General features: G+C 37.9%; 1 protein-coding gene across 3 annotated transcripts; it reads right to left on the bottom strand.

The window, feature by feature from the left end:
• Window positions 1-2241: 2241 nt before the first annotated feature.
• aqp3a (aquaporin 3a) lies at window positions 2242-7968 on the bottom strand. Of its 3 annotated transcripts, XM_058777437.1 has the most exons (7): window positions 7906-7968; window positions 6581-6840; window positions 4215-4341; window positions 3965-4102; window positions 3747-3871; window positions 3290-3507; window positions 2244-3140 (listed from the first exon to the last, which is right to left on the bottom strand). In XM_058777437.1, the coding sequence occupies exons 2-7, from the start codon at window positions 6686-6688 to the stop codon at window positions 2966-2968; spliced, it is 891 nt and encodes a 296-aa protein (XP_058633420.1). In that variant the 5' UTR covers window positions 6689-6840; window positions 7906-7968; the 3' UTR covers window positions 2244-2965. The 3 variants fall into 3 exon arrangements, with proteins under 3 accessions (XP_058633418.1, XP_058633419.1, XP_058633420.1); XM_058777435.1 differs by having other exon boundaries at window positions 2242-3140; window positions 3747-4102; XM_058777436.1 differs by having other exon boundaries at window positions 2242-3140; window positions 3747-4102; window positions 6581-6719; window positions 7906-7955.
• Between the last annotated feature and the right edge of the window lie 5245 nt (window positions 7969-13213).

Raw genomic sequence — 13213 nt, forward strand, 5'->3', positions numbered from 1 at the left:
ACATATTGCTTAGCATAAAGATGAAAAGACAATGTTCTTTTGGACTTCACATGTGGTGCTGGGGCTGCTGTTTATAGCTATGCCAGTCAAGTATTTCAAGAGGATTTTCAGGAACATTACAGGTTTCTGCACAGGAAAAAAAGAGGCGTCATCCCATAGGGCGTTTTATTAAAACCACTCACATTCTTAGCTGAATGTTATGCTGTCTGACTTCTTAGGTTACTAAACAGTGCTTATGTGCTACACGAAGGAGATAATTTCCTGTTCAGATTTGTATTTATTTATTTTTTTCCAAACTAGAAACCAACACTGTGAAATTCCTTCTCATTGAATTTTTCATGCAAGCCATTGAGGAAAATTCTTGTCATTCGTGTCTATAATTTTGTACACAGGAAACTGAATCGGACGAGGACATATGCTGTAATTAGCTACTCAGTATATTCCTGTTTACGTAAGAACTCCACACCCAAGCACAATACTTTGTGTTATCAAGCAAAATGTCCTTAAAACAATCCAAACAGATCGATTAAAAAAAAAGAAGGAAAAAAAAAAGAAAGAAAAACCTGAAATAACTGCAGATTTCACACCTCATTAAATCTGGCATGCGTTATCTAAACGCAAGTTAAAAATGAAACACGTGCTCTGACACCTCCATGCAGGTGTGTGGGCTCTAAACCAGCACTGGATACCTTGCACAAAGATAAGCGTATGGAGTCTCAACAAGGGCACAGGTTTTTTCATGGTACTTTTTCAACTTGTTTCCCATACCGAGTGGGAATTAGGACAAGATCTGTCGTGTGGAAGTATTCCCCTTTGAAGAAAAATGAGTACTTAGAGTACTGAGTACTGAGAGAAACCTGGTGTACCGAGAGTGCCTCAGGCACAGAGAAGCGGTCCGCAATAATGTACTGCAAGGAGAGAAAGGACGTGATGGCCGAGGGAGTCATATTTACTAAAAAGAGAGGGCTTTGTGAAGGTGTGCAATATGAGCCATGTTGAGATTTCCTGATATATCTGACTTGCATAAGTTGCAGGAAGAGACAAGCTGCTCTTGAAGCAAAGCATTTAGCATGTTGATATAGTAGCCAGGAACCATGTGGAGGATGATTAATACAGTTCAGGCTTACATAGGCTACTCTTCAAAAGTTTTCATTTATGGTTTTATTAATCAAGAATACTTAAAATGAACCAAAAGGGACAGTAAATACTTTTACTTTGTTACAAAATTCTATTTCAAATAAATGCTGTCCGTTCTAAAGTTCTATTTATATCCTGAAAAATATAACCTAAAAATGTGAAGCTGCACAATTGTTTTCAACACTGAGAATAAGAAGAAATGTTTCTTGAGCACCAAATCAGCATGTTAGATGGTTTCTGAGGGATCACATGACACTGAAGACTGGAGTAAAATTCAGCTTTGCCATCGTGGAAATAAATTGCATTTCAAAATATATTTTAAAAGAAAATTGCTACTATTTTCCTAATTTATAAGTCTGCTAAATGACTAAATGTAAAACTACTGTTTTCTGATATAAGACTTCATTGGAAAATGTTGATAAAAACTTGGTGACCACAAACTTTTGAATGGCAGTGTTAATCCATACACTTTCTGGAGAAAGGAATTACTTGATTTCTTGCCAAATCATCAATCTGCAAACTTGAATTAAATGTACTGATTTATGTGTAGAGGAGGCTGGTCTTCCTTTGTTTTGTAATTGGTTTTAGAAATGTAACAACTGTGAGTTATTGCTCTGTTAACATTACTGTGTTGTTAGCAACGATTTGTTTTCATAGGGTTCTGGGAAATATATCAGGGATAACAAATATGAGTTCAGAGAACTTTAACCTTGCGTGTTGAGGCTTGGTTGAAGTAATTGTATTAATTCCCTTTCAAAGATTGGTTTCCCTTTTTCCCTCTTCCATCTTAATATGCACACACCCAGGTTATCTCCCAATAGCTTTAATTGAATGTGAACCTGAGAGACTGTAAATGTTCTTACTCCCTCATACTTAAATGTAAGCCTCCATTAATCCACACCTATTGTTTCATAAGTCCTTAATTAGACTTTTCATTCATTTGGCATAATGTTAAATTCCACTACAAATGGATTAGAACCCCGGAGGAATACATGAACGTGCACATCCTTAACAAAGAAGCAGCAAGGGTGGTTTCAGCTAAACAACATAAAAATGACAGACATCACATCACATCACATCACATTGCAAGACTTATTTAAAAAAAAAAAACTTTATTAGGATAACAATCCATTGCTTCAAAACATTCGATGACAAAATGAAAATGGTTATGACATTAACAGACACATGAGAAGATGAAATGAATATAGCCTAAAGACTGTATTGCTATACAATTGCAGGATTGCTACGCTATTGACCGTAACATGTTTTCTTGAAATGCTTACGTTCAGTTGCAATTCCTGCTATGTAATAGAGGGGGGGGGGGGGACACTTTAAATGAGGATGACAATACAAAGTATTTACAAAAAATAAAGAAAAAAGAAAAAAAAGAATTAACTATTATAACTTTTTTTTTGTTGTAGAACTACTCACCCTTCTCAACAGGAATGGCAACATATTTGGATAACAGTAATATAAGTGTGAAATATTGTAAATATTGATAGATGCTACACTAAAATTTTACTAAACTTAAAAACAGTGAATTAATATAATTCGTGTTGCTGAAGAAACACCTTTTTCCCTTAAAGGAGGAATCTGGAGGATGTGTGAAGAAAAAAGAATCATGCTAAAGAAACAATTTTTAAAAACTTTGGAATCTTGACATTTGCAGCATTTTATTTTAAGTCCATTTGATGGTCTGCAAGACTACCAGAATCCCCTCTGTAGATGGAGCCTTAGGTGGAACAAGACATATTTATTGAACTAAGAGACTTAAAGCAGAAAGTTTATGTGGATTTATGGTGCGAACTGCTGATGGAGATCATGTAGATCAATCCTTGCTGGTGACATCATTAAGTTTCAAAGACTCTTCCTTAGCTTTATTCTTTTTGTCCCGTACTTCTCCCTCCACATGCCACCCCACCATCAGCTGGTACACAATCACACCAATAATGGATCCCAGGAAGGGGGCGAAGACGGGCACCAAAAACCAACACTGTCTGGTACTGTTGCAAACCAGAGGAGAAAACATTTGTAAGTTTTTACTGAAGTCTGTTTCATCAATGACAAGTGCAGATCAGCTCGAAAGCAATGCAAGTTGGTTCATGATGTAACTAATTAGTTCATGTAATGGAAATTAAATGTTTAAACTTACGTGAAGACTTCACCACCCCAACCAGCCATGGCAGTGAAAAGACGAGGCCCGAAATCCCTAGCTGGGTTAACAGCATAACCAGAATTGAAGCCCATGGAGAGTCCAATGATAAGGACGCTGAATCCCACCGTGAAGGCCTCAAGACCTTGAGGGATTGGGTTGTTGTAGGGGTCCACAATGGCCAGGATGCAGACAATCAGAGATGCTGTGCCTATCACCTGTGAAGATGGTTATATTTTATAGATGTAAATATAATAAAGATAATAAATATAGTGCATCTAAGGGGACATCGTGATGGGACAAAAACTGTGATGGAGGGAAAAATTATATTTCAATGAAGTGCATTCACTCAAAAATAGCACTGAAAGAGTTTTGGGATTCTCAACGGAACGCAAAAGGTTTGTAAGAGAATGCAAAAGCAAATATATAGATTAGTTACAAGCTTGCAGTTACTGACCTGGTCAAAAAATCCATTCAAGATGGTGAGATGTGGGTTTGGGTACGTAGCAAAAATACCAGCAGTGGCTTTTTCCCCAGTTACAAGCAACTCATTTTTTTCTCCAGCATAATCATACATTGCATCTAAAATAAAAAATAAGAAAAAAGTGTAAGAAAAAGAAGAAACATAATATACAGTTTCGTCAAGAAAGAGAATTAATATTACATAACATGTACCATGGTATTCAGCAAAGATAATTGCGGCACCCAAGAAGGCTCCAATTGTTTGGAACAGAAAGTACACAGGGAACTTTCTCCATTTTTCTCTTCCCAAGAGGCAGAGAGCAAATGTAACCGCTGGATTTAAATGTCCGCCTAAAAAAAACAAAAAAACAAAACTTTTCATCCCATATGTTGATCTGCAAAGAGGTTTTTATAAAAACTCAGTGCAACAGCTTAGGATGCAATTTTAGAGGAGTTTACCAACCTGACACCTGGCCACAAACCAAGATTCCAAGGGTAGCAGCAAACCCGAAAGCAAGGTTTACAGAGAGAAAGCGACCATGACTTTCTCCACTTAGTACCATTTGGGCCACCGCACCACAACCAAACATCTGTAAATGTTGTGAAACAAGAACATGTGTTAATCACTATTTGAAAACAACACAATTTTTATGTGTACCATTTATATCAGAACAAAGCTTTTTTGACTCATTTTACCAACTATGAGTAGGCCTTTCACATCATTGTGAGTCACAACATATACTTTAAACTGGCGATGAAAATAGCAGGTTGCGTTTCAAACTCTGCTAAAAATAAACTAAGTATTCCCTTTTGTTCAAACACTACAAATCTATAGTGACTAAGGGTTGCAATTTTTCACATATGACATCTCAGACAGGTCATTACAAGTCCCTTCTGACAAAAAGCAATTTCAAGCTGCTTGTGGCTGAAGTTTCCATTGTAAAGGTCACCTCAGAGTTGAACTGAAATACTTGTGGCATTATACTGAACTATCAGGATCACGCAACAACTGGGGTGCATTGAAGAGCTTTCATAAGTGTAAATCTCAGCAACAACGTCAACAAAATTCTAAAAAAGGCATCTCACGAAACCAATTTATCACCTAAACATGGCCCTAAGTATCCTTTTGAATTCAGTAATGAGAGCTAAATGCAAACCTTGGGTTATTCAATTTATATCACTTTTTTGTGTGTCCAAAGACCCATTGTTCTTAGACTGTTTCTACTCTAGGAAGAACATCCGCTGATAAAGTCACCTTCACAGACCAAGAGCATGATCAAAGTAGCTCGCACACGAATACCTTTTGCTGCTCAGCAAACATCACATCCGTTGAGTGATCCAGTTATCGCATGACCTCTCTATTTAAGTATTATCTCTGGTATAACCCGTGCCACACACCTTAAAAACAAACTATGAGTTACTTCTTGAAATGAGTTGTTTTTTCTACAGTGCTTGTAAAATCGCACAGTGAAGATTTTGTAGCAGCAGTTTGGTGTCAATTCCCTCTTTAATGAGTGTCATATTTCATACCACACTGTGACTGTCATGTCACACCCCTGACTGCAGAGGCAGTAGTTTCTATACTGCAGTCTGCCACGTGTGACACATTTATCAAACATTCAGTTAAGTGCAAGGTTTGATATCACTGTGTAGAAAACTAGTGGTGAATCGTGGGACTGTCAGGCATGTTTTTCTGTTAGTCATTTTTCACTCTCGTGAAATATTTAAATAACTAAAAAATTACTGCATTAATTTCAAACATAAAATACAGATTTTACATGTTTAGAATAGGATTAAATGGATTTCAAAACGAATCCTTGGTGTTGATGTGACAAATGTGCTCTGATAATATTGACACAGTGCCTTAAGGTGATTCATTAAACCTCAACATATTAAGTTATCACGTGTGGATTGTGGCATCATAATAGATTGGTGAAACAAGTATTATTCATCGAAGGCTTTGGCACGCGCCTCTGTGCTGCACGTTGCATTATTACATGCCTATCTGCGCTGTTTGTTACAGAGAAAATCACCACTAAATTAGGGAGGATGTTTAAGCAATTTTTTTTCTGTTTATCATGTGTGTGAAGAGCATTTCTCATGAACAGGACTGAGATACTATCCACCTTTCTTTCTTATCTATTTGCAAATCAATTCCTTTAAGCATAGTTCCTCTGTACATAATTAACATTTATCAATGAAAGACTTCCTTTATGTGTTGTAAAGGTACGTTTCAATTGTTTTTGTATGTTTTGTGCATACAATCAAAGTCAGTGGGATGCAAAACTACGCCACTGACTTTCATTGTATTTAAAAAAAGTTCTTCTTTTGTGCTTCATAGAAGAAAGCCATACAGGTTTGAGCGACTTTTTAAATTGTAAATTTTAACAGATTTTTGGATAGTTTCTGTCTGAAGTATTCCTTGGACCAGCTGAAAGAAACTAAAATACACTGGTGTAAGATCAGCATTCCAGAATCCACACCAATGTGTGCACAATAATGCAGATATAAATGCTAATTTGCAATAATCTACCATTCACTTATTTGCTTGTGGAAATTCTGAGTGCATGTACCAAAGTAAACATTACAGTCTATCTTTGTCATCAATCTGAGTGAGAAGAAAAGCAACTCAACTGGTGCTCTACTGTAAGTCTCATGTGTGCAACATTACACTACAATATAAAATTTACTCCTGACTTTTATTACAGATTATGTGAGACATAAACATGCTGTTTCAGACTATTTGACAAACTGCATTTGTATTAAGTTGCACTGACCTCAGCTCTGATGCTGACAATAAGTAATTCATGATTGAGGAGAAATACCCACCACCAGGATGAGAGTCCCCAAGCATTCAGCAAGTCCCTGGCGCAGTAGCTTGTTGCGGATCTGGAAAGTGTGTGCAAGCTTATCCAGCATGGCCTTCTGCCAACCCATCTTTCAACCAAGTCCGGATGTCTTCCTTTGCCTGTGTGAAACAACCTGTATGTCCCTCAGAGATGTATGCTCATGTAAGGGCCAGTGCTCTGCTCTTATAGACATGAGATACCAGGACCAGCCCTTCATGCATCTGCCTGCCCCCTTACACCCTTCACACACACACACACACACACACACACACATGAACACTCACCTATACACCACATTAACTCCCTCGATCCCTCCCTGTATTATTCACATATGAACTCACACCATTTCACACTGCATTCCTCTCTATTATAGAACAGGTTCTTCCCTCTTTTTCTCTTCCCTTTTTTTGAAAACTGCTGAAACATCATCACCCACTATTTAGACTTTTAGTTTAAAAATGGGGCTGAGTGTGAAACTTTAGAGGCAGATTAGGCTAATCTCTAAAGGGTCAGCATAGGAGAAGAGTTTCATTTTGAGTTAACATGAAACATGACTAATAAGGCTCTGACTCCAGGAATGGGCAGGGCCGTTTGCTTAGTTGTATATGATTCATGAAATCTGTTAGGCCACTAATGATGCTGATTAGGCACTAAATGAATCTAAACACATATTTATTTATTCATTTGATTTATTTTGTATTTTTATTTACAATTTCATGGCCATAAATATTCTGGAATAATTTAAACCGCAAAACAAGAGAATTGGTTTGAAATCAGTGGTCGCCAACTCGACCATCGATAGAATGGTAACGTTAGATCTTTATCAAAGGTGATTTTTTTTTTTTTTTAATCTGCTCACACACTGTGTTACATTGTTGTTACTGTACATTGCTACAGAGTTTTCTGGGTTGCATCAGTTTTAAAGTTTAAAACCAAAGCATGAAATAATACAAATGCAACGGTCCACCGGCCATAAATCGGAGTAAATTTCAGCCCTTTTTTGGTCCAAAATATTTATTTTGACAAGTCTCTATTCCGGAATTGCACACGTTTTCATTGCAATCATTTCCCAAAATGTAATTTGTGTGGAACTGTTACGAAGTCTGTAAACGACCGTTAACAGAGAGGCCAGAGACGCTGAGGACCGACGCAAAACTGAACCAGGCAGAGCGAGCTCACTGTTCACGATGGACGAAATATAGGTAGAAAAATATTCATATTGTTTTGGAGGTTTATATGAATGTATCACTAAAGGGAAATGACTGTGTTCAAATAAGTTTCAGTGGCATTTTCTTTTCCACTTACCTCCGTATAAACAAGTAGCCTAGTATTTTGAAGTACAGCGCTGCTTTGTTTACAGCGGTAACCAAGGAAACGCGATATTGCTGTTTTTCTATAAGCGCCACCTGCTGCATTCAGTGAGTGAATTTGCGTCTCATTCAGTCCGTCTGCTTTGTTTCGGTCAGATCATTTATTTAGTATAATTTTACAAAGCTAAAATCAGACCAAAGTGTGTGAGTAAAGTGGTTCGACCCTTGTCTTATATTTAACTTTGCCCTATGTAAAAAGGTGTTTATTAAGTTAAAACATATTTGTCATGATAAATGTGGTCTTCCAGCCAGTTCTATCAAACCTCTGCATCTAATCCAGAATGCTGCAGCAAGAGTACTCTTTAACAAGTCAAAAAGAGGCATGTCACACTTCTGTTTATCAATTTGCACGGGCTACCAATAGCTGCTTGCATAAAATTCAAGGCATTGATGTTTGCCTATAACAATCACTGGCTCTATTCACTACTTCAGACTTATGTGCCCTCAAGAAACTTGCGCTTTGCAACTGAACAGCACATTGCCTTCTCTATTGCCCTCATTTGTAAGTCGCTTTGGATAAAAGCATCTGCTAAATGATTAAATGTAAATTGCTTGTGATGTCCCTCATTTCTATGTCAGTTTAAATAATAATATCAGTTAAATGCAAAAACCACTGGGCATGACCTGCCAAGCAAAATGTGCAAAAACCTTTTAAAAATCCGTTTTTCTCTTCTTGGAAAACAGAACATTTTAGACATGAACAAGTAATGTGTCTCTGAACGGTCCTTGGTCACTGTCCAACTTTTAAAAAAAAAGATTTAACCCTAAAAAGGGCAAGATCATAAAGAGACATCAGAAAATTAATATATTGGTATTTTCCATCTTACTTGGACACAAATAATACACTTTTCTTTTTTTTTTTTTTAGACATGAGTTTTATTATTATTATTATTTTTTTTTTAAATGTTTGTATTCCCTAGGATATGTTGCCCCTTCAGGTGTATAACAAGTGAACTGAAAACAGAATGCTTATTTGGTGATGCTGGTTACAACATTTTAGCCACATTTTTAAAACATTTTGTTCTCTCACAACTTACGGTAAACATTCATTGTAACATATATAAAATAAGAATAATGTCTATTTATGAATATATTAGCCTACTGTTTCATAGTTGATACACATTTCTACACTGTAAAAAGTTGAGCCAACTTAAAATTTTAAGGCAACCAGCTTCAGCAGATTTTTGAGTTTGCTCAACTTATTTTTGTAGGAGATTCTCAAATTTTTGTTGTATAAACTTAAAACAAGGTGAGAAAACTCAAAAATCTGCTGAAGCTGGTTGCCTTAAAATTTTAATTTGGCTCAACTTTTTTTTTTTTTACAGTGTAGGGCCTATAAATTCTAATGATCAAAACTTTGCTGATTAACCCACAATCTACTGTACTTCATGGCTTCTGACCTTTGATTGATGGCTTTATCAAGTCTTTTTGCTGTGAAATCTTTTTTTATGAGGTAAAAATAACTTTTATATTGTTTAACCCTCTACAGCATGGTGTAGCCATATGGCAACATACACTTTGTGTTCATTTCCTTGCCACTGTGTCTTTAAGAGAACATTCTCGGTTTTTTTTGTTGGAAAGAGAAGACCTTTGTTTAGCCAATGATGTGCTTTGGTTAAGTCACGTGACATGCAGTTTTTTTCTGTGGAGCGATTTCTGATAGACTGCCATCTCTTGTCAGTAGAGGTCTGCAAGCCCGTCGGGTCCCGCGCTGCACGCTGAGTCCATTCGGACTAGAAGGGGGAAAAAAGACGGGCTCGGGTTGGACTCGGGCCGAGAATTCTGATAAGCTGTCGGACACGGGCCGGGCTAGGGCCTGAGCGTCTCGGGCCAGGGCCGGGCTAGGGCCTAAATTTTAGGCCCGTGTAGGGCTCTACTTGTCAGTAGTTGCTGAAAGCAAACTAAAACGTCAGTAAAAAACGACCAAAGGACCAGCCCGTGTCACATGCACAAAAAAATCATAAAGATCACCTCAGATAAATTATAATGACATATTCACTACTCAAAAAGTTTTTATGAAATTAGTTTTTGGTAAATCAATCAAATTGCCTTATTTTTTTAACTTATTTACTTATAGTTAATTTAGCTCTTTAATGTGTTCTTGTGCTTGAATAGAGTAAGATCGCTTAAATGTTTTAATGCGAATGTCAGTCCTCTGTCGTGTGTGTCATGTGTTCCCGCCTCTTGTGTCCATATTTGGTCATGTTCCTGTCCTTGTTAAGTGTGATTATTAATTAAGTCTTGTCCAGCTGTGTTTTCGTCTAATTATCAGTGATTGTCATGTGTATTTAGTTCCTGCCTGTTTAGTTAGTAGTTCGTCTGGTCTGCTCGTTATTCCCCGATGTTCCTGTCTGTGTGAACCTTGCCTTGCCTTGTCTTGCCCTGTCCTGATGTCACCATTAAAGACTATTATTTTGAAGTTACTCCTCGTCTCCATGTTCCTCGTTCCTCCCTGCTGTGTGCACCGTGACAGAAGACCAGACCTAAACAGTAAGCGGCGCCCCTTCACCACGTTTTGTTTTCCGTTTTTTTTTTTTAAGTCTTTTGTTTTGAAAAAACCTTGTCTTGTCCGCGGAGACTTGTCTGGGGCAGGCGGCTTCTCTTGCTGTGGCCACGGAGGCCATTCCAGCCGCCTGCCTCCCTGTCGTGGAGGTGGTTGCTGAGGGACCCTGTGAGGGCCCGGACTCCTTGTCATGCCCAGAGGAAGCCTCAGCGTCCACGCTAGCCCAGGAGGGCTTCCTGTTCCTGTGGGCTGTCCTGTCTGTATGTCTGGCCTGTCCCAGTCCTGTTCCTGTCTGTTTAGCCCTGGAGGGCTATCCTGTCTTGTCCAGTGTGTGTCTGGCCCGTTTCCTGTTCGTTAAGCCCCGGAGGGCTCCTGATACCCCCTAGATTCCCCAAGGAAATTTTGTAGAGCTCGGGGTAGTGTGGGCGGGCCGAAGAATGTGGCCATGGCCATGAAGACCATCCGCCATGGCCTCCTGAACTCCCTGCACCACCATGGCCTCCTGAGCTCCCAGCCCTGTCATGGCCTCCGTCTGTCTGTTACGCTCTGGAGGTTCCTGTCCATGTCTGTCCTGAGGGGCCTCCAGAGTGCCTCCCTCCCGGAACTGTTACGGCGCGAGTCGCGCCTTCCGGGAGGGGGGAGTAATGTCAGTCCTCTGTCGTGTGTGTCATGTGTTCCCGCCTCTTGTGTCCGTATTTGGTCACGTTCCTGTACTTAAGTGTGTTTTATTAGTTAAGTCTTGTCCAGCTGTGTTTTCGTCTAATTATCAGTGATTGTCATGTGTATTTAGTTCCTGCCTGTTTAGTTAGTAGTTCGTCTGGTCTACTCGTTATTCCCCGGTGTTCCTGTCTGTGTGAACCTTGTCTTGCCCTGTCCTGATGTCACCATTAAAGACTATTATTTTGAAGTTACTCCTCGTCTCCGTGTTCCTCGTTCCTCCCTGCTGTGTGCACCGTGGCAGCGAAAGGCTTAGAAACACAAAGAATTGACCAACAGCACTAGTCCGATTAGAGTAGTGACAGATCAGTCATCTGTCCCGATTGTTTTTTTTTTTTTAAACCGTCCTCTGGCTATCAGACAGTCATTATATTGGAGACCTGACTTAGTCATGATTAAATATGTTGGCATAGATTGGCAGCATAAATGAATTATATGCATTTATTTGTAAATGTAACCAATTTAAAACGAAAGTGAATGCGGGGAATTCAAAGATTTGTTTTTGGCTTCCTCTAGTGGACTGCAATTGTCCTCTAGTCTAGAGGGGTCATTTTTGCCCGGACAATATAAGTCTATGGGAAATTTGTGATGTTTAATAATTATTTATACGAAAACTAGCAGCAAACTACACATCAGGGCCCAGGCCTCTGCCAAGTTTGGTGCTTGTAGCTTTCAAGCCCGAGGAGAAGATAAAAAAAAAAAAGAAATCTCACTATGTGTAGGCCTACTGTGTTAGACTAACCCATTATATATTGTTGCTCTTTTGATGTTTTGATTGCTTCTATTGCCCTCATTTGTAAGTCACTTTGGATGAAAGCGTCTGCTAAATGATTACATGTAAATGACTTGTGATGTTCCTCATTTCTATGTTTAAATAATAATATCAGCTAAATGCAAAAACCACTGGGCATGACCTGAAAAGCAGAATGTGCAAAAACCTTTTAAAAATCCTTGCATAGTTTTTCTCTTCTCGAAAAACAGAACATTTTAGACATGTTATGTGTCTCTGAATGCTCCTTAGTCACGTCATCGTTTCATTTTTTTAACCCTAAAAAGGGCAAGAACATAAAGAAAAAAATGATTAGTGTTATCTTACTAGGACACAAATAATACAATATCTTGCTTTTTTTATTTAAAAAAATTAAATTATTATTATTTTTTTTATGTTTATATTCCCCAGGATATATCACCCTTAAGTTGACTGGAACTTTATTTGGTAATGTTAGTTACAACATTTTAATAACATTTTATTCTCTCATAGCTTACAGTAAACATCCATTGTAACATTCTTTTCAACATTAAGTATAATGTCTATTTATGAATATATTAGTCTACTGTATCATAGTTGATATGTATTGCTAGGGCCTATAAATTCAATTATCAAAATTTTGCTGATAAACCCACAATCTATGTACTTCATGCCTTCTGACCTTTGATTGATGGCTTTATCAAGTATTTTTGCTGTGAAATCTTTAATGATTTTTATGAGGTTTATTGTTTAATAATAATGTAAGATTAACATTTACTGGACTGAAGCAGCTTGGGTTTTTCTGATTATCCATATCATTTTTAGCGTTACATATAATTATTATTCTTATTATTTGACATTTTTTTCATGTTGAAATCTAAATGTCAAATATGACACAGCAGGCGTTTGAGGATGGTTTAAATATTTGCATACTGTATATGAGCCATAAAAGCCTGATGTATTAAATTATGATACTTAACTATACACACACACACACACACTGTGACCAATGATCATTGAACGACATAATATGTGCACAGAAACTGGTAAGATTTGCTCCCCTGTACAGATACATATTGCAAGTCCGTGCAAGCACGGTGATGCAAAATCCTGTCCAACCAGGGAAAACTTCTGACCAAAAAGAGTACATGAAAATACTATGACAAAAGTTTTCCCCTGACACAATGACTGACTCCACCAATAAAGTCAGTATACCCTGTGTAAAAGCCATTGCATAACCTGCTGCTATTAGGACTGTATTTAAGCAACTGCTTG

The sequence above is a fragment of the Onychostoma macrolepis genome, chromosome 05 (assembly GCF_012432095.1).
Source record: "Onychostoma macrolepis isolate SWU-2019 chromosome 05, ASM1243209v1, whole genome shotgun sequence".
Classification (NCBI taxonomy): domain Eukaryota; kingdom Metazoa; phylum Chordata; class Actinopteri; order Cypriniformes; family Cyprinidae; genus Onychostoma; species Onychostoma macrolepis.

Bases quoted from the DNA above. Each gene is read 5' to 3' on its own strand.
- aqp3a (XM_058777435.1), bottom strand. From the start codon at position 6,688: ATGGGTTGGCAGAAGGCCATGCTGGATAAGCTTGCACACACTTTCCAG. The intron at 3,508-3,746 runs GTCAGTAACTGC...CCATCTTCACAG, and splicing joins TGAATGGATTTTTTGACCAG to GTGATAGGCACAGCATCTCT. The intron at 3,141-3,289 runs GTAAGTTTAAAC...GGTTTGCAACAG, and splicing joins TGGGGTGGTGAAGTCTTCAC to TACCAGACAGTGTTGGTTTT.